Below are 20,432 nucleotides of genomic sequence, written 5' to 3' on the forward strand. Positions count from 1 at the left end.
GGGACAGTCAACAACCAAAGGCTTTCCAAAATGTTTATTTAGCTGATTGCTAACCAAGCAGCTAGTATTCTAGAAACTGAAAAACAGCCTCATTGAATCTTCCATTTAAAAATCTGCCCAAATATTTTTTAAATATTTATTTATGTGTATATGTATGTGTCTGGGTACAAGTTTGTACTCAGGAGTGTGGTGTCCACAAAGGTCAGAGGCATCAGATCTGCCAAAGCTGGAGTTATAGGTGATTGTGAGCTGTCCAACATGAGTACCAGGAACCTTGGGTCTTCTGGAAGAGCAACAAGAACTCCTAACCACAGGATCATCTCTCCATCCCACAAACAAAAATTTTAAGACAAGGTTTCATTATATAGCTAACTGGCCCAGAACTCCATCTGTAGACCAAGCTGGCCTTGGATTCACAGAGATCCTCCTGCCTCTGTTTCCTGAGTGCTGGGATTAAAGGAATGTGCCACCATGCTCACTTCCAAACAATTAAAAAGAACTTTTTTCAGGGTTCAGGCAAAGTGCTCAGTGAAGGAGCATGAGGGCCTGAGTTTGATCTCTAGCACCCAAAAAAATCTGGGAGCAGCAGCATACACCTATTATCTCAGTGCTGGAGAGTGGCTCTCTAGGGATTGCTGTTTAGCCAGCCTAGCTCAGTGAGCTTCAGGTTCAGTGAGAGACCTTGCTTTAAAAAGTAAGGTGGAGAGACACTGATCTCCTGCCTACACACACAGACACAGACAGACAGACGAGAGAGAGAGAGAGAGAGAGAGAGAGAGAGAGAGAGAACACAAAAGAACTTTCCTTCAAAAAATGTAATTTACAAGGCCAAGAGATGGCTGAGCAGCATGAGGTTCTAACAAGCTGAGCTTCAATCCTGAACCATAGAAAAGGAGACAGAACTGACTCTGCCAACTTGTTCTCTGATCCCATGCACTGACGCACACGCTTATGACTCTCCCCCCATAGTAAATGTCTTAAAAATGTCTTTCAAGAGATCATAAAAGTCAGGTCTGGAGGCATGCACCTGTAATCCTAGCACTTGGGAGGTGGAAGTCTGAGGGTCATAAGGCCAAAATATACTTCATGCGACCCTGTCTCAAAAAACAAAACAAAAACCCAAAAAGCAAACAAATTCAAATAAGACTCCATGATATACACTAAGGTTGGTCTCTTGCTTTTCAAGGTTAAAAAGCACAGCTCCTCTGGTGGGCTTGGGAAATTCTGTCTGGGCAGGGCACCTCCCTTTGGCCCTACTGCTGCTGTCCTGAGTGTTCTCAGCCACTGAGAAGATAAGTTCTGAATGCAATTTCTGCTTGTGCTCCAGGGAAGAGGGGCACACGGGCGTCCTGACCTGCGAAGCCCAGTATTTTGGCCCATCCGTAATTCCCCTAGTCTGTGCTTTGGCACATCCGTAATTCCCCTCGTCTGTGCCAGTCAGCTGGAGATGCCCATCAGCAAGCCACCCACCAGAGTCACGCTTCTATCCCTAGGAGCTGACAAGGACAGAACCAAGCGCGCTCTGCTGAAAGTCCCCACTCGAGCTTGCATTTCAATCTGCTGGGGGAGACAGATGGAGGAGATGACAGGAAAAGCGATTATTTCTTCTGGGCTTCCTCTCTGTCTGGATTCTAAGGAGATGAATACAAAATTCCATCACAGACTGAAATGTGATCTAAACATTCTTGAAAACACGGTCTTGTTCTCTGAAATCCGAGCTGCCCTGCTGGCAACCACTGAAGGTGGGGAGAGGAATTCCTGAGGCCTGCCTTTCTGGGGCTCACTCCCCCATGCTGCTCTAGCATGGCCCACAGGTAGTGGCCAGGATGTGCCCCGACACAGCACGGCCAACACACACTCCTCAAGAAGCATCAAGTTCTTTTCATTTTCTCAGACTCTCACGTACCTGAGACTCTCCCAAGCAGTTTAAGGCTCCTGGTGAGCTGTTCTCAATGTAGGTCACACAATGCAGTAGTTCTATTCCACATAGCAGCAGCCTGGGCCTATTCACACACGAACCATAGGCTGGAGATGTAGCTCAGCCATAGAGCTACACACACTTGCCTAGAATTCAGGAAGCCCCAAGCTAATCTAAGACACACCAAATATTCAGTGTAGTTGCATGTAGGACTATTTGAGCTGAAGTGTAAAGATAATAAAAGAGTTCTTGCCTTCAAGAAGTCTACAAACTAGCCAAGAAGATAAGCAAGCCAAGGAAGAGCATGAGCTCGGAGGCCTGGCACAGCAGAGGGCTGAGGAGTGACAGGTAGGAAGGACACACATCTGTCTCCCCTCTGTAGAAGACCAGAGTCAGATAAAGGTCAAGTCTCCTTGGACCTGAAATTATGATTCCTTTGGTGTTATTCAGATGGGAAAAATAAAACTTCATTATTTAAAAAGCAGCATTTGAGCTGGCCTTTAAATGGGTAAAGCTTTAAAATGTGAAAACTGGTAAAAAGGGAAACAAAAACCCCAACAAAACAAAAACAAAAGCACTCAGGCCTTAATAGAGAAGACTGATGGGTGACTGATAAGAGGCAAATGTGGGCAGGATTATCCAGAGCTGTCTAGATCAGGATAAGAAAGCAGGAAGACCCTCCCTAAACTACACAGGCTGGGGTCCTAGCCTGACTAAAAAGAAGAAACTGAAGTGAATAGCAGCCTTTACCTCTCCCTGCCTCCTGACTGCGGATGCAATGTGACCGGCTACCTAATGCACCTGCTGCCAGTGCCTTCTGGGTCATGACAGATGTCTCCTCGCCAACTGTAAGCCAGAATAAACCCTTCTTCCCTTAGATTGCTTCTTGTTGGGTGTTTTGTCACAGAGATGATAAATAATTACCACAGGTACAAAGATATGCATGGGTCAGAGAGCCCGTGGCATATGACAGAGCAGAAAGTTTTCAGTACAAACAAAGAGACAGAGTTTGGAAACACTGAAGGAAGCCTCAAGCAGCAGGTAAGAAACTGTGTCAGAAGGCACAGAGTGTTCTGAAGAGGCAAATGGCATGACACAAGAAGTGGAGGTAATCAGCACAATGAGACCTTCCCACTGATTATCACTCCTAAGGTCCTGTTAACATGGGCCCAGGTAGACAAAGACGAAGTAGTAAACCTGTGAGAGGTCGGGAAACAGGATGCCTTTAGAGAGCTAACAGCAACAAATACTCATGATAAGAAAAAGGTTAGGGGCCAGAGAGATGGCTCAGTGGTTAAGAGCACTTGGCTGCTCTTCCAAAAGACCTGGGTTCAATTCCCAGAACCCACATGGCAGCTCACAACTGTCTGTAACTTCAGTTACAGGAGATCCAACACCCTCACACAGATATCCATGCACACAAAACACCAATGTACATGAAGTGAAAATAAATACATCACTTTTTTAAAAAGAAAGAAAAAAAGAAAAAGGACAGAGATAGGCTGTGTACCATGGACACGAATAGAAGGGGTATATGAGTGAACAGAATGAAAGCCATAAATGTAGGAAGCAGAAATGGATAAAACTAAAAATGAATCTAGGGCAATAGCCCAATCACTAAGATAGTTGGTTCTCAAGTACAAAGACCTGAGTTCAATCCTAGCACCCACAAAAAGCCTGATACAGCAGTACACGCCTGCCTTCCCAGCAACAGGGAGGCAGAAACAGAAGGATCTTTGGGGGACTGCTTGCTAATTTAGTCAAATTGATGAGCTCAAGGGTCAGTAAACAATTCTGTCACAAATATAGGGTAGAAGCAAGACACACACACACAATAAAAACATAAATAAGGTATCTGGGGAGATGGCTCAATGGTTAGGAGCACTCAATGTTCTTGTAGAGGACCCACGTTCAGCTCCCAGCACTCATATGGTGGCTCACAACCGTCTTGGAATTCTAATTCCAAGGGGTCTGATGTCCTCTTCTGGCCTCCACATATGCATTAGGTACAAATGTGATCCACATACATGCAGGCAAAACACTCATACACATAAAATAAAGACAAATACAAAAAACCACAAATAAATAAAAAGCAAGAACAGTAAATATAAAACTGAAAAACTTAACGTAAGAATCGAGACATCTTTGAGCCATTAGCAGCAAAACAGGGATGCCGCAGATGAGGAGACCTCTACTTAGGATGAGAGCCTTTTTTATACTCTAAAGCTAAGCAGCATTGAGTGTTTTCTGAAGCTAGCTACGCTGAAGCTAGAGAGAACTGGCCACGGTGGTTTGCATGTGTAATCCCAGCATTTGGCAGGCTGAAGTGGGAGGACTGGGCTACACAGTCAACACTATCTCAAAGCCACCTAGTGCTTGGTGGAACACTTGTCTGGTGTGCACAGGGCCCTGGAATCGATCCCCAGCACTACAGAAAAGCCAGACAGGACAAAGGAGAAGGGAGGAGGGGGCATCCCAGTAGAGCATGGCTGCCGAGGATTACTAACTGGAAGGGAGGGCTAGACAGTGCGGAGAGGAAAGAGGAAAAGGCACACTCAGCACCTGTTATCACAGCTACCTCAGAACAGAATCCAAATACACAAGAAACGAGTTACCTAACAGACAACATTCGCCCTTCAGTTACCGAAGAGACCTCCTCTCCATAGGCTTCTTTCTCCTTCACCCCCACCTCAGCCCTCCACAGTGAGACTGGTACACTAGAACAAGCCCAGTCCTGCTGGCTGGCAGAGCAGGTGAGGAACCATGGCTGCCTCACCTCAGCATCTCCCTCAGCAATCAAACTGAGCCCGGCAACCAGGCTGCAGACCAAAGCCGGCACAGGACATAGGCCATGTCTGGGAGGATGAATACCAGGACCCTTCAGTTCATCCAGCAGAGCCCGCAGGTTGCTGGCCCTGGGTGAGCTGTGCATTAATACGTGAGTGATGTGGATCTGGAGGACACTGAGTGAGAGCCCGTGGCTGGTCTGGAGCCCCTGACATGGTGGGGCAGGTCAATCATGCTTCCTGCTGAATAGGAACAGACTAATAAACTGCAAACAAACTGCTCAATGTTTTGGTCACTTGGTTTTTTGGTCTTTATAAAATTAGGGGACTGAAACCAATGCAGAGGGATGTGTCACTTACTTGCCTTCCATCCTGCCCCACATTTGTCTGACCTCTTACGACAGTCCGGATATTGTCATCCAGTCTCCTGGCCAAAAAAATAAAAATCAAAGGTAAGATACAAGTCATTCAAGTAAACACTATTCTGGGGAGAAAATCAGCATTCACTCACCGACCTTTCCAGGCTGTGTCTATTTAGTGCAGAATCCCAAACAAGTACAAGCAGCAATACAACGCAAGAAGCTACCATCAGTGCAGGCATAGGCATTATCTTGTTTAAAAAGGGGCAAGAGCTAATATTCAGAAGTGGCTGAAAGGACCAATATGACTGTAAATGTTTCCAGAGTAAACCAGCAGTGACAAAATTAAAGATGTTTTACAGAAAGAAGCAGATTCAAATTAGCAACTGCAAAATCTCTACTTTGGTGACATTAAAAGGATCGAGGAGTAGTGTGATTTATGAAATCAGAGCTTACTCTTTGTGCCCTGATGTTGTCAGAGGCAGGTCTATGGCTTCCAGGATCTCTTTTCCCTTGGGCTCAGCAAGGCCATTGTGCAGGGCCTCTGCCAGAGGTATTTCTGTCAGTCAGCTTCATTTTGTACCTCAAGAATCTGTTTAAGGTATGGTAGCAAGAATGCAGGAAATACCACGCTGCCAGGTTACCTGGGTTACCAGGACGTTCTACTTTCTATATATAAACTCTGGCCATGCTCAGGTCTCCTCTAGAGTCACTATGGCTGAAGCTAACAAAACAACAAGGAGGCTCTTTTTAAAAAGATTTACTTACTTTATTATTTTATGTGTATGAATGCTTTGCCTGTATGTATGCATGTGTACCATATGTATGCCTAGTGCCTGCAGAGGTCAGCAGAGGGTGTCAAGTCACCTAGGAGCAGTTATAGATGGTTGTGAGCCACTGTGTGGGAGCTGGTAGCCAAGCCCAGGTCTTCGTGTTAAGAGCAACAAGTGCTTTTAATAAAGAAGCCTCCTCGCTAGCTCCTCTTTGTGCTTCCTAAGGCAACAGTGGGACAACACATTTATGGGGCAGTGCCCTTTACCAAAAGATCTAAAGAACTTGGGGGGGGGGGAGAACGGGACAAATCATCTTCTAGACTCAAAATGAACATTTTCAGTTTTTAAAATGTCTTCTCATCAAAAAAAAAAAAAAAAGTCAAATAGAACCACGCTGGATATGGTGGTACACACATTCAAATACTATCAAGTGGATCTCTGAGTTTGAAATCAGCCTGGTCTACATAGTGAGTTCCAAGACAGCCAGGGACTACACAGAGAGAGAGACCCCATCTATAAATAAATAATAAATAAATATAGAGTTTACATGAAAAGCCACAAGAAAAGAATTACTTTTAAATTTGAGATTTCAGTGCTTTCATCAAAAAATGTGATTCAGATATGACTAGATTAACAATATGCCTTTCATTAAAAAATCATATGGCATTACTTACCTTATTTTTAGTCTAATTTTGTTCACAACATCGTCAATGTTTGCCAGAGACTACAATAAAGAAAAAAAGAATGCTGGCTGTTAATTTCCTTTTTGGAATTCTCTTTCACAGGGAAATAATGCACTCAAGGGATGTTTGTGACACCTCAAGAAGTTTGATCTTGATACCACATTTAATTCTTTTAAAAATCATCTTATTTTTTAAAATGTTTTGGTTTGTGTACATGTGCACATGGTGTACATGTGTGTAGGCATGTATGTCTATTCTTTGAACACACAGATGCACAGACCAGAGGGTGACATCAGGAGTCTTCCTCACTCCCCACCTTATGTACTAAGGTGGTGTCTCTCACACCCAGAGCTCACCGATTCACCTAGTCTTCCCTGCCAGCTTGCTCTGGAAACCCCTGTCTTCACCTTCTGAGTGCTGAGAGTATAGGCAAGCCACCATGCCCAGCATCTACATGCGCGCTCAGGTACCAGACTCAGTACCCACACTTTTTCCCCTCAGTAGTATGCGCTGAGCCATCTTCCCAGCCCCTAAGCAGTAGCTGACAAATACTATCCGTTCTCTACATATAAGTCACATTCCACGTTAGTCAACTTCCATGTGGCAGAGCTGGGAAGCTGTACCGGGCACTGCAGGACCTATAAAGCTTAGGAGACTGTTTGGACCTTTATGGGAAGTTTGCTAGCATAGGATATACAAGTTTGTGAGCTGGATGTGATGGTGCACGCTTGTATTCCCAGCACTCAGGAGACAGAGCCAGGGGAGTCTCTTGAGTTCTAGGCTGGCCAGCACTACAAAGTGAGACCCTGCCTCGAAAGAAAAAAAAAAAAAACTATGACAAAATCATAAAACAAACTATAGAAAGAAATGGGATGAATGGATACAGCCATACCAAGATGCCTAATTCTTACACAGCACTGCTGGGGAGAGTCAGGAGCAAGGCTGCAGACGACACAACCCCACTGATGCCATCCCAAAACAGGGGGGCTACTTCTCACCCTAGAGTCCAACAACGGCTCTCTGAGGAAGCGGTGCCTGACACAGCCAGAGGCTCGCCGAGGACTGAGTTAGTCTCAGGTCCCCCTTGAGTGATGGTGCCCTTCACCTGGGAAAGTTCATCAGTCTGCTCAAGCAAGCACAATGGTACACACCTGTAATGCCAGACTCGGAGTCTGAGGCAGGAGGATCACACGTTTGAGTAGCAGCCTATTTAGTGAGTCTCTTAAAAAAAAAGTCAGGCAGTGGTGGCTGAGTCTTTATCTATATTTTAATTCATCTCTACTGACTGCTATGGAATAGTGAAAACAAACAGAGCTCAAGAGAAAATACGGTGAAATGGTGCCCCCTGGTGGAAGACGGGAGGATGGTAATTTTCTAATTCCCTTTGCCTCTTCCCCAACAGATATTTTTTCTCAGAAGGAACTACACTTAAAAATTAAAAATTGCCTCTGGCTCTCTGCTAACAGGAAGAAGCCAGAAACCTTCCAGGAACAGACATGAGATGCCACATTACCCTGTTCACACAACTTCCGCTAAGCCAAGATTTACTCAGAATTTTCAGAAATCCAAGAATAGTCAGCCAGCAGTGAAGGTGAAATTCAGAAAAGAGAAGCTATTTTAATGAGGAAAACAATTCAAGTGGGGTGAATTTGTTCCTACTGTTAGGTTAGTCCCCTCACAACTGGACTGTGTATGATTTAAATCACTGCCCATGTCAGAACAGCCGGTGAGTTATCCAGGACCACACACTCGTCCACTCTGCCACTGCCAACTCGCTGGAGGGCAGTTGTTCAACATCCCTGAGTTTCTAAGGATAATGGGCATAACAGCTCCTGGCCTACTAACTCTGCTGGAGCCCTCTTTTTTTGTTTTGTATTTTCGAGACAGGGTTTCTCTGTGTAACCCTGGCTGTCCTGGAACTCACTTTGTAGACCAGGCTGGCCTGGAACTCAGAAATCCGCCTGCCTCTGCCTCCCAAACGCTGGGATTAAAGGTGTGCGCCACCACGCCCGGCTTGGAGCCCTCTTAAAACAGCAGTAGTGAGAGAGAGAGAGAGAGAGAGAGAGAGAGAGAGAGTGTATGTGTGTGCACTCAAGTGCAGGTATGTGCACATAAGTACCATGGCTTGAGCACAAATCTCAAAGGACAGCTTGTGAGGGTCAGGTCTCTTCTGTTGTGTGAGTCCTGGGATTGAACATAAGTCCTCACATAGGTCCTCAGGCTTAGCAACACGTGCCTTACCTGTTGAGCCTTCTAACAATCTGTGTATATAGTCATTGTCTGTCTGTCTCTCTCTCTCTGTCCCCCTCCCTCTCTCTCCTCCCCTTTGTCTCTGTCTTTCTCTCTGTCTCTGTGTCTGTCTGTCTCTGTTTCTCTCTCTCTCTCTCTCTCTCTCTCTCTCTCACACACACACACACACACACACACACGTTGGCTTAAAAAATGTTTTAAGACCAGATGTTAATGGCACACATCATTATCCCAGCACTCCTCAGAAAGCAGAGCCAAGCAGAAATTCAAGGCCAGCCTGGTCTACAGAGTGAGTTCCAGGACAGCCAGGACTACACAGAGAAACCCTGTCTCGAAAGAAAAACAAAGTATTTGAGAAATCTGGATGAAGGCAGCCAGGAATTCTGCTTTGTTACCACACCTTTCTAAATGAGGGACATACAAGATAATATGTTTTATATACTCATGGATAACTATGTATATATCATATATAATTATACACTATAAGACTGTTTTAATTACAAGTATAAAATATTTATAAGGTATTTAAAATTGTCAAAACATATTCACAAGCAAAAATCTAGACAGTAAGAGCATGTAGTGAAACGCAGGCTTCCGCTTGCCCAGTTCCACCTGACTGCAGCTTCTCTTTAGCAGAGGCCATGGCTCTGAGCCAGCTTCTGGCTTACTTTCTCAGACCGCCTGAGTTAAAAGCACATCCAAGGATCAGCTGCACCAGACCATTTCACTTAGCCATATGCCTGGGAGGCCATTCCACACCAATCAATCAATACTGACTGCACTACAGTAGACATTTGATAATTTGCTAATTCAAGAATGAATTACCTTTAGATAGGGAGGTCTTGGTTAAACTACATCATTCTCTCTCTCTCTCTCTCTCTCTCTCTCTCTCTTTCTCCTCCTCCTCTTCTTCTTCTTCACACAACATTGCTTTCTAAGAATCCCTCAAAATAATTATGCAGATATGGAACTGCATTTTAAAAATCAAAGAGGGCTAGTGAGATGGCTCTGCAGGTAAAAGATCTTGCTGTGCCAACCTGATGAGTCTGAGTTTTAGAAACTACAGTAGATGAAAAGAACCAACTCCAAAGGCTGTCCTCTGACCTCCAAGAACACACAGCAGTACAAACATGCCTGCACACATGAATATTTAAAATGGCAAAGACCTGTAGACAAGGGCCACTGATTGGGAGAAAAAGGATTATGGCACAAGGGCAGATTTACCTTATGGCCCTTCTGGCCACCCCTAGAGACACTGGGCAGGCAGGCTAGGGAAGAACAAAGGCATGGCAGTACACGAATAGGGTTATCAAAAGAACAGAAAGTCTCAACTCAGGACATGAGATCAGTGGGAGAGCACTTGCCTCACACATGTAAAGCCCCAGATCACACACACTCACACACACACACTCACACACACTCGCGCACACACTCACTCATATACACTCACACATATACAAACACTCACACACACACCCTACACTTAATTACATGATAGATGTACAGCTTACCTATTGAACAAACACAAGTGAGAGGGTGCTATCAATTAACTTGGTCACCTCACAGAAATTATTTTCCTTAATCCCCTGGGCCACACGAGGAACACTACCATACTCCTTCCAGGTTAAAATTCAGGAATCAGACAGATTTTTTTTAATAAAATATTTTATAAAAAATAATTTAAATATCTGAAAGGACAGTCTAGGGTTCTGGAGATCTGTCTGATTCTAGTTGCTTTTTTTCTCTTCATCTTTTAGATTGTTTTGAAGTGCTTGTGCCTGGTTTCTGCTAGGCCAACGTTCTATCACCGAACAACACCCCATGCTCTCTGTGATGGTTGACCTTCTTTTACACCTGCGTCTGACAGAGCTGACACGCACCATCTGTTCAGTGCAGCCTATGAGGTACGAGTCTTCCCAGGAGTGGGAAGAAAGCCCTGTGGGAATCCAGCATATGGACACACTGCTGCTTGGCACATCTCTTTGACAACCACTCATCTGGTTTGGTTGTAATAGGATTGTACTGCTAAATGCTTTATTGAAAATCATTTCCTTCTTTTGAATAATTCATGCCAATCAGAGAAAATTCAGATCCTTGGTAAAATAATCCCATGTTCTCAAGAAAGTGTACGTGTTGTGAGTGTTACACTCTACTCTTCTATGGAAATAGATGTGTTCTTAAGAACAGATTGGGGTCATTTGTCACCTGCGAAAGCAAAAAAAACAAAACAACTTTGTTTGCTTTCTTTGTTTTCTTTCTACTTGATTATAAAGACCCAGAGCACCTTGAAGATCAGTAAAAAAAAAAAAAAAAGTATAATTATTTTTTAAAAATGTCTTTGACAAGGCTGGCCATCAGACAAGGCTGGTCTTAAATTCATGGTCCTCCTGCAGTTGAGTTATAGGTGTATACCACAGTCAACAAATCAAAAAGTGTGTTTACTTATTTGTTTTTTTTAATTGTATTTATTTGCTGTGTGAGTGCCTGTAAGCATGAATGTGCACAATATGTGTGCCTGATGCCTGAAAAAAACGTAAAAGGACACTGGACTCATGGCATTACAGATGGTTGGGGGTAGCAGGCTGCTGGGAATTGAACTTGGGTCATCAGCAAGAGCCACAAGTGTTAAAACCACGGAGCCATTTCTCCAGCACCTGGTTTGGGTTATTTTGAGTGTCTCAAGTAGGCCACACTGGTTTTATACTCTCTCAGTATCCGGTAGCTAGACCTGAGCTCCTGATCCTCTTGCCGCCAAGTCCTGGGATTACAGATGACACTGTGCTCAGCTAAGCTCAAATTTCTTGATTATGCTATTCTTTTCTTTTCCCCCTTTTCTTCTTTCCAGAATTAAAAATGGAGCCTCTAGCCTAACAAATGCTAGACAAATACTCTAACACTGTATCTATAGCCTGTTTTTTCTCTTGAGCTAGGAGTCTTGCTAGGTTGCCCAGGCTGGTCTTTAATTCCCAGACTCAGGCAATCCTCAAGTGCTGGTGGTTTTTATAAGTTTCATAGCATCTCCTCTTAAACCTCCAATATCATGAAAACTGACTTTTTAAAGATCCACTGTAAGGAAGCTGAAAATGTTTTCCAGATTATTGTTAACACATATGGCTCCTCTCCAGCACCATGTAGGGGACACTGTCATGTACAGAAAGCTCTCATACTTAAACTTGGTGAAGGAGAGCCATCTGAGGACTTGTGTCCCCCCACTTCAGCCACAGCACCCACATACATGCAAGCCACTTAAGAGAAATACAGCCTCATCACCTCAGTTACAATGCCATTAACCCTTCATAAACAAACATCTCTGAAACGATCTCAATTTAAAATTAAGTATCTTTTATAGGCCTATGGTATGTATGCACGTGCATTTTGTCTAGGAGTTAAAAGAATTAATAATTAGGCCATCACTTTCTACTGTTTTTCCTTGAAGATCCATGGGAATTTGGGCTGGTAAATGACCTACTAGGTCTAACTGTAGTCCAGGAAAATAAAGTGTGACCTGACACTCTGTTCTGCACTTTCTGACTTACTGGAAGAAACTTCATTGCATACTATCATGCATGTAGCGGCATAATCAGACAAGACACAAAAATGAAGCCAGGGGATAACAAATGCTTTACCTTTAAAATGTGTGTGGGATGGTGGCTCACAACCATCCGTAACGAGATCTGACGCCCTCTTCTGGTGTGTCTGAAGACAGCTACAGTGTACTTACATATAATAAATATATCTTTAAAAAAAAATGTGTGTGTGTGTCTGTTTGTGTTGCACATATAATCATTTCAGAAAGGTGAAAACCTGGTGGCTTCCTAACTACAGCTTTCTAACAGAGGTTAGGAAAAATTCTACAATTTTTCTAACAGTAATTTGTTTGTTTGTTTAGTTAAATTGACATTGCTTTTGTTGTTGTTTTGAGACAGGGTCTTGCTAAGCAGCCTTGGCTGCCTGGAAACTTACTATGTAGACCGGGCTGGCCTTGAACTCTGAGATCTCCTTGCCTCTGCCTCCTCATGAGTGCTGGGGTTAAAGCTGTGCTTCATCATGTCCAGCAAACCAGCATTCATGTTGAGATAGGAAAAGTAAAACACTCATATGGCTAAACATGTCTTTAAGTTAGTTATTACCAAATCTCTATCACTAGTTAACCGTACTTAAAGAATTTCCACCAGGCAGTGGTGGTGCACGCCTTTAATCCCAGCATTGAGAGGCAGAGGCAGGCGGATTTCTGAGTTCAAGGCCAGCCTGGTCTACAAAGTGAGTTCCAGGATAGCCAGAGCCAAAGAAACCCTGTCTTGAAAAAAAAAAAAAAAGAAAAAAAGAATTTCCAAAAAGACAATCACACAATGTAACATTTTTCAAATTTTATTTTTAAAATTAATGGATCTTTAAAAATTAGACTGTGTCCTGGCTAGTTTTGTGTCAACTTGACACAGCTGGAGTTATCACAGAGAAAGGAGCTTCAGTTGAGGAAATGCCTCCATGAGATCCAACTGTAAGGCATTTTCTCAATTAGTGATCAAGGGGGAAAGGCCCCTTGTGGGTGGTGCCATCTCTAGGCTAGTAGTCTTGGGTTCTATAAGAGAGCAGGCTGAGCAAGCCAGGGAAAGCAAGCCAGTAAAGAACATCCCTCCATGGCCTCTGCATCAGCTCCTGCTCCCTGACCTGCTTGAGTTCCAGTCCTGACTTCTTTCAGTGATGAACAGCAGTATGGAAGTGTAAGCTGAATAAACCCTTTCCTCCCCAACTTGCTTCTTGGTCATGATGTTTGTGCAGGAATAGAAACCCTGACCAAGACAGACTGTTAAACCAAAAAGAGATAGCTTTGTTAGTTAAAATCAGAAAAAGATGGATCCTGTTGGTAAAGCTTGGTATGAAGGTGTTTGTGGGGATATGAACAGTGGTGGGGAGGGTACCAACGCTTGAATATCCATCTGCATAGTTCCACTCGATGGATGCAAGGGAGCCAACTCAGCCTACACTGCTCACACCCTCCACTGATCCTGCTTACCACTAGCCCCATTCCTCTTCCCCTTGCAGCTTCAAGTAAAGGTGCCAACAGCTACCAAGCGGAGAAGCTACAACCAGAGTTTAACATCCTTACTGTGGCCTATCATGCCATTTCCTCAGCAGAGCCTCAGGACTCTTAAACTTGTTTTCACCATGTCCAATATGCCCCCTGTCACACTTTAGCTGAGCATTCTGTCATGGTTACTTGTCACTCTGCTCATGATCCATAACACATGGAGAATCCATCGATGTCCAATGTTTAGAATGCCTGGTGCAATCAATACCAGATCAATACTAAATCCTAACAGTGTAGTTGTGGTAGGAGTTAGGGCTTGTGTACAGTACAATGATCACTACTGACAAAGACAATCCTATGCTGAATTATCAAAGTAGACCGTAAGTTCTGTGTTAGTAAAGACCATTTGGTGGCTTACTTCCATCTTTGAATCAACCTCTCTTCCAGCTGTACCAAACTAGGCAGAGTAGGTACCTGAGGCAGTTTTTAGTTCTTGTCTTCCTCCTGCACTCCATGAGACTAGGAGCTAACCTGCTATGTTGACCATTTCTTTCCAGTTTCTAAAACAGTCCCTAATACTTACTATATGCTTCATAAGTGACCAGTGACCTTCATTGGCTGACTAAATAAACGAGCCCTTCATGAACTGCCTGAAAGCTCCTGGGGTCTGATTTCCTGCATTCTTCCTTCCCTAGCTCCCTCATAGCATTCAACAGCACGCCTTCTGCTGATCATGCACATCTCAGTGCAAGGATGCATCCCCATGCCCAGGACAGTGACTGACATTCGCTTACTGAATAAGTGAAAAACTCAAAGTCAGGCATGGTGGCACACACTTGTCATCCCAGTGCCTAGGACAGTGACAGCACATGACAGGTACCCAGTAAACATTTGCTTAGTGAAGAAATGAAAACCCAAGTTGGGCATGGTGGCACACACCTGTCATACCAGCACTGAGGAGACAGAGGTAAGAGGCTCATGTTGGCTACACAGTGAAGCTATGATGAGCTATATTAGACCCTGTAGGGGGCAGGTGGGGAGAGAATATATTTACCTGGCCTTCCCCCAATTTTCTGGCTTCTAACTCTGAATTACTGAAAGAAAACCCCATCTAGGCAAATCACACAAAAAGAGAACATACACAAACTGTTAGCTGCATCTTTACATTTTAAAAGCTGCTTTGTAACTTGGAGCTTATCCTGTCTACCTCGCTCCTGCTTTTCTTGCCTATGCTATGAAACCACAATCTATAACACTAACACAAAGTTCTGTGAGCACTGAGGGAAACTCTCACAAACTAAAGATACAATCTCTGATAATACGCTCGCCAAAGAACACCATGCTAGTTCCACCCACTAACTGATCCTGTTGACATCTGGATTTCAGATATCCAAAACTGTGACAAAAAAGAAAGAAAGAAAGAAAGAAAGAAAGAAAGAAAGAAAGAAAGAAAGAAAGAAAGAGAAAGAAAGAAAGGAAGGAAGGAAGGAAGAAACCCCAGCATGTATGAGAGAGATTTTAGGATGGGATCCAAGAAACAGTGGGATTCGATTTGAACTTAATGCCATTTGTCTATCACACCAATCACGACATGCAGGATAAGCCAGAGGCACCAGGCCGAAGGACACCTAAAGCTGTATACTCACTTGCTCTGTTGGGAACAGAGTATTGATATACTCAACGGCATTGAAGTCAGCTTGATCAAGAGGATCCTGGCTTGGAAATACCTACGTAAAAACAGGGGTTACTGATTAAAACATCATGTTAGACACCACAGATTGATAATACATATATATAATGTCTGCCTGTCTGTCTGTTTGGGTTTGTTGTTGTTGTTGTTCCAATTAGAAGGAATGGGGCCAGCAAGATGCCTCAGGGGGGGTCATCTTGGCATGTGCACCAGCACAGCACATCATGTACACACAAAGAATGATACTTAGAAAAGGAAATAAAACTGTAAAAATGTGGATTCGAAATTCAATCTTAGTATTAGAGAGTAGGCTCTTGAATACAAAACAAAAACAAAAAAATTCCAACTTTTTTTTTCATTTTTTTCACATATAATGGATACTCAAGAAAATGGTTAGATGCTGAGATACAGGAATCAAGGAAACAAGAGAGCAAAGCCATAAGGGAACAGAGGTGGGATGGGAACGACACCTTCAAACCAAGGAAACTGAACACCACTGGCAACCATCAGAAGCAAGAAGCCAACCTGAGTCTTCAGAATGAACGTGTGCCTGCAAACACTGTTTTCTGATTATTATTTTTTTAGAGATGATCTTACTATGTAGCTCAGACTAACTTGCAACTCACTTATATAGCCCAGGCTAGCCTCAATCTAGTCCTCCTGCCTCCGCCTCCCAAGTACTTAGATTACAGGGTATGCCAGAATGCCTGCCTCCTGTTAATATTTTTGATTCAAGATTTCAGGTGTCCAAAACTGTGACAGGAAAATCAAAAAACAAACAAAAACAAAACAAACAAACAAACAACAACCCAGCATGTATATGAGAGATTTTAGGATGGGATCCAAGACACACCTACTAACATCAGTCTTACCTTTCAGCACTTGTAGTGCTGACACAGCAGCACAGTGGAGACTGCAGTGTGGGCACCTCCTACTAAGAGAGGACTCAGAAGCCACTGTCTGTGGCGCCTGAATGACACCAGTCACATGCACTGAAGCAACATTTACCTAGCCATTACGTTCCTAGGTATGTCTGACTATAGTCACATGTGGTGTCCCAAAGCCTGTCAGTCCAGCAGTAGGCATAAGCAAGAGGATCAGGCATTCAAGGTCATTACTGTCAGCTACATAGCAAGCCTGAGGCTAGCCTGACTTATATTGCCCTTCTCTGGGCTGGTGAAACAACTCAGTGGTAAGATGTCTACCCAGATGCCTCAGGCTCAATCCAAACACTGTGAAAAACAAGCAAAAAGCTTGATTATCTCTATGTACAAAAACAGTATGTATGTGTGCGTGTATGTATTTTATGTAGTGCTGGGGCTCAAACCCTGTGCCTCATCTATGGCTATGTAATCCTGTACCACTTAAGCAACAGCCTCGGCTTGCCTTGAAGGAATCTTTATGCTTCAGGTAGTATTAAAAAAAATGGAGAACTGACATTCAAGTTAACAAAAGAAAATTATCTTGAGAAATATAACTCACAAAAGTCGTCACACAAGTCACACAAGTCCTCACAAGTCACAATTTGAAAACTGTGTCACAAGGTGGGCTACAAAAGGCTGGAGCATGGTGGTATATGCCTATGATCCTAGCACTGGGGAGGTGGTGTGTGTGTGTACATGTGTTCCAGAGTGATTGTGGAGGATCAAGAATTCAAGGTCAATCTTAGCTACATTGTGAGGGCAAGGCCTACATGAGACCCTGCTTCCAAAATATGGTAGCAGAGTGCAGAGACTAGCAAAATTAGACTCAGCAGGTAAAATAATTTCCTCTAAGCTTGATGACTTGAGTTCAGTCCCTAGGTCCCACATGTTGTAGAAGAGAATTGACTTAACTCTGCAGTTTATCTTCTGATCTCCACAAGCACACTGGTGCACACGTATACAAATGTATAATAAAACCAAACAAACCCAAACAGAAAAAGAAAACTGATCCCATGGGTTCTGATTTTTACTAGCACAAGACAAATAAGAACCGTGTAAAGCAATCTTCAGCAAATCTTCAGTCTGTGGAATATAGAGTTAAAAATCCCAAGTTGGAGCGATGGGTTAAAAGCAATGGCTGCTCTTACAGAAGACTTGGGTTCAGTTTCTAGAACCCATATGGTTCCTCCTTGCAACTGCCTCCAAATCCAGTTTCAGGGAATCGACTGCATCTTTTGGCCTTGAAGGGCTCCTGAATTTACATGGGGCACATAAACTCACTCAGGCCCAAACATACACACATAAACAGTAAATAAGTAATTTTTTAATTTAAGAATAAACATGGACAAACCAATGACTTCCTAGAAAAGGTAGAAGAGTCACGGCTTCTAGGATGTAGAGGGCAAGTGGAGGCAAAGGCAGTGAGAGGTGGAGCTTAGTTGTTTCTTTTGAAAGTTTAGCATTGCACTTCTGTGCTGCACATCTTTGGTGAGAATACACCACATGTACATGTGACACGTACTTGCAATTATAGAATAAAAAGCCCTTTGCAGAGGGAGTGCTGGGAACAGGGCCTGTCATTGTGAGCTGGTATGAGGAAGTGGGTTATTCACTTCCTAACTGCTCCCAGTTTCTTCATTCTTCTCTTCCTGTTCCTGGGTTTAATCCCAGGCATTAACAGATTTCACACAACGCAGCCCTTGACTTAAGCTACTTCATCCGGTGACACCTATAGAGAGAATGCCAGGCCTCAGTGTTGGCAGAAAAATTCTAGATTTACCAAAAGATGTCTAGACACTGTACTGCATGGGCAGTTTAAGGAATTTCAAGGGGACACATGCACAGGTTACATACACAAAAATACAGTACAAATCTTAAAAGGTTGAGAATTTTTAAAAAAAGATTTATTTGTTTTATGTATATGAGTACACTGTAGTTCTCTTCACACACACCAGAAGAAGGCATCAGACCACATTACACATTACAGATGGTTGTGAGCCACCATGTGGTTGCTGGGAATTGAACTCAGGACCTCTGGAAGAGCAGTCAGTGCTCTTAACCGCTGAGCCATTTCTCCAGCCCAAGGTTGAGAATTTTTGCAATTTGGGTGACACTAAAGAATATCCCTAAGAGTCTTCTCTTCCCAACAAGAAGTTTTTTGTTGACTAAAGCCTCCTGTCAACTATATTAAAATGTATGGTCATAATATTGGAAGTAACTGTGTAGGTTCCTATATGGTGTTTTGCTCTTGATAGAGGGAGAAAGATCTTCCTTAAGGGAACTGACATGGGGTTATATTGTAAGAAGCACATTAGGAGCTATGGATATTGCTCTGTGGTAAGACACTTCTCTCATGTGCCAAGGATTTGTTCAACCTCCAATACTAATGAAAAAGAAAGGAAAGAAAGAGTGTGTCTCATTTAATGGCTATTGGGAAGGTAGCCCAAGTAAAATATTAATTCTACTAATAATAATTAGCATATATGAACCATTAATACTTTATTTTTTTGTTTTTCAAGACAGGTTTCTCTGTGTATCCCTGGCTGTCCTGTAACTCACTTTGTAGACCAGAGGTTGGGGAGATGTGTGCATGTGTGTGTGTGTTTTGTCCAGGAGTAGTTTTCTCCCTCTATTTTGAGGATCCTGGGGAACTCAGGTCAGCAAGCTTGGTGACACAATGCCTTTACTCACTGAACTATCTCACTAGCCCTCAGTCTTTTAGTTATGGTACAAATCTGTCTTAGTTTGCTTTACATTGCTGTGATAACACAGCATGACCAAAAACAACTTGTAAAGTAAATAATTTATTTGGATTACAGGTTATAGTATGTCGTCATCAGGTGAAGCCAAGCCCCAGGAAATGGAGCAGAAACCACGAAGGAATGTTACTTACTGGCTTGCTTTCCATGGCTTGCTCAGCTTGCTTTTCTATACAATCCAGAACCTGCTGCCCAGGGGTGGTACCTCCCACAGTGGGCTGGGCCATACTACAGCATCAACCAAGAAAATGCCCCCACAGATTGCCCGCGGGCCAATCTGATGGAAGCAATTCTCAACTGAGGCTTCCTTTTCCCAGATGACTCCAGCTTGTGTCAAGTGCGCGCGCACACGCGCACACCAGCACAAGGGTCATTTTCCAGTATGCCGCCCCACAACCCTATTCTGTCATTCGTTTCTGCAATGGAAGTATCCCACTGCCAATTCCAAACCACTCCAAGAGCTTAACCGGAGAAATGGAAGAAGCCGCACTAGCTGGAAAATGAATACAGTCTTAAAATCAACCATAATCAGAATTCTCTAGTCACGGGGCTCCCTCTAGGTTTATCCTGTCAAAGAGGACATCTCGGCCCAAACTCAGCAGGGCGTGACAACCTCGGAAAGACAGAGCCTAGAGAAGACGTGTTCGGTTCCCAGGCTGAAAAACCCATCCCCACCTTTACCACCATCCAAACTTCCGCTCAGCATAGGAGCCGCCACCTTTCCAGCCTAGCAGGGGAGATTCGACCCCGGCCCAGAGCCGCCCCTTCCACCGCAGCTTCCTGCCGAGGGGGTGGAGCGCTCACCTGCTCGATGGCAAGTTGCACCTCTGGCGTGAGCTGCAGCACAGCCTCCAGCTCCTCCACAAACTCCAGTTCCTCCTCCTCCATCATCCCGCCGCTCAGCCCCTGACGCCCTCTCCAACCCTGCTCGCGACCTGTCTGTCACCAGGACCCCAGAAGAGCAAGCCTCCAGGTACAGGGCTCTAGGGAGCCGCTACTTGCTCGGCTAGCCTGGCACTTCCGGAGAACTGGGCACTTCCGGGAACCGGGGGACTCTGGGATAGCGGAGGACTGACTTCCTCAGGCATGGCTGTCAAGTCCCTGGAAAATCTCCAGACAACCCTTAACCACAAGTTCCCTGGTCGCACGCGGCGGGTTCTTAAGATTGAGAGCCCTCTCTTCTCCCAGGGCGCGTCTCCCACCAGCACCGTAGTGTCGCCGGGGCGCCCCAGAGAGCGGTAGCTCCGGCAGGGTCCCAATGG

General features: G+C 44.0%; 1 protein-coding gene across 2 annotated transcripts in view; it reads right to left on the reverse strand.

Moving 5' to 3' along the window:
* The window catches only part of Vps53 (VPS53 subunit of GARP complex), a 131,343-nt gene extending 111,143 nt beyond the window's left edge, over positions 1-20,200 (reverse strand). The window contains exons 1-4 of one of the 2 annotated variants that reach the window (XM_021176885.2): positions 19,975-20,200; positions 15,445-15,525; positions 6,511-6,560; positions 5,065-5,131 (exon numbers count right to left, since the gene is read on the reverse strand). In XM_021176885.2, the coding sequence (XP_021032544.1) occupies positions 5,065-5,131; positions 6,511-6,560; positions 15,445-15,525; positions 19,975-20,061 (285 nt within the window). In that variant the 5' untranslated portion in view covers positions 20,062-20,200. Of the gene's footprint in view, positions 1-5,064; positions 5,132-6,510; positions 6,561-15,444; positions 15,526-19,845; positions 19,939-19,974 lie in introns of those variants that run through there. The other variant, XM_029483685.1, reaches the window with a different exon arrangement.
* Positions 20,201-20,432: the final 232 nt, after the last annotated feature.

This window comes from Mus caroli, chromosome 11, assembly GCF_900094665.2.
Source record: "Mus caroli chromosome 11, CAROLI_EIJ_v1.1, whole genome shotgun sequence".
In the NCBI taxonomy this organism is placed as follows: Eukaryota; Metazoa; Chordata; class Mammalia; order Rodentia; family Muridae; genus Mus; species Mus caroli.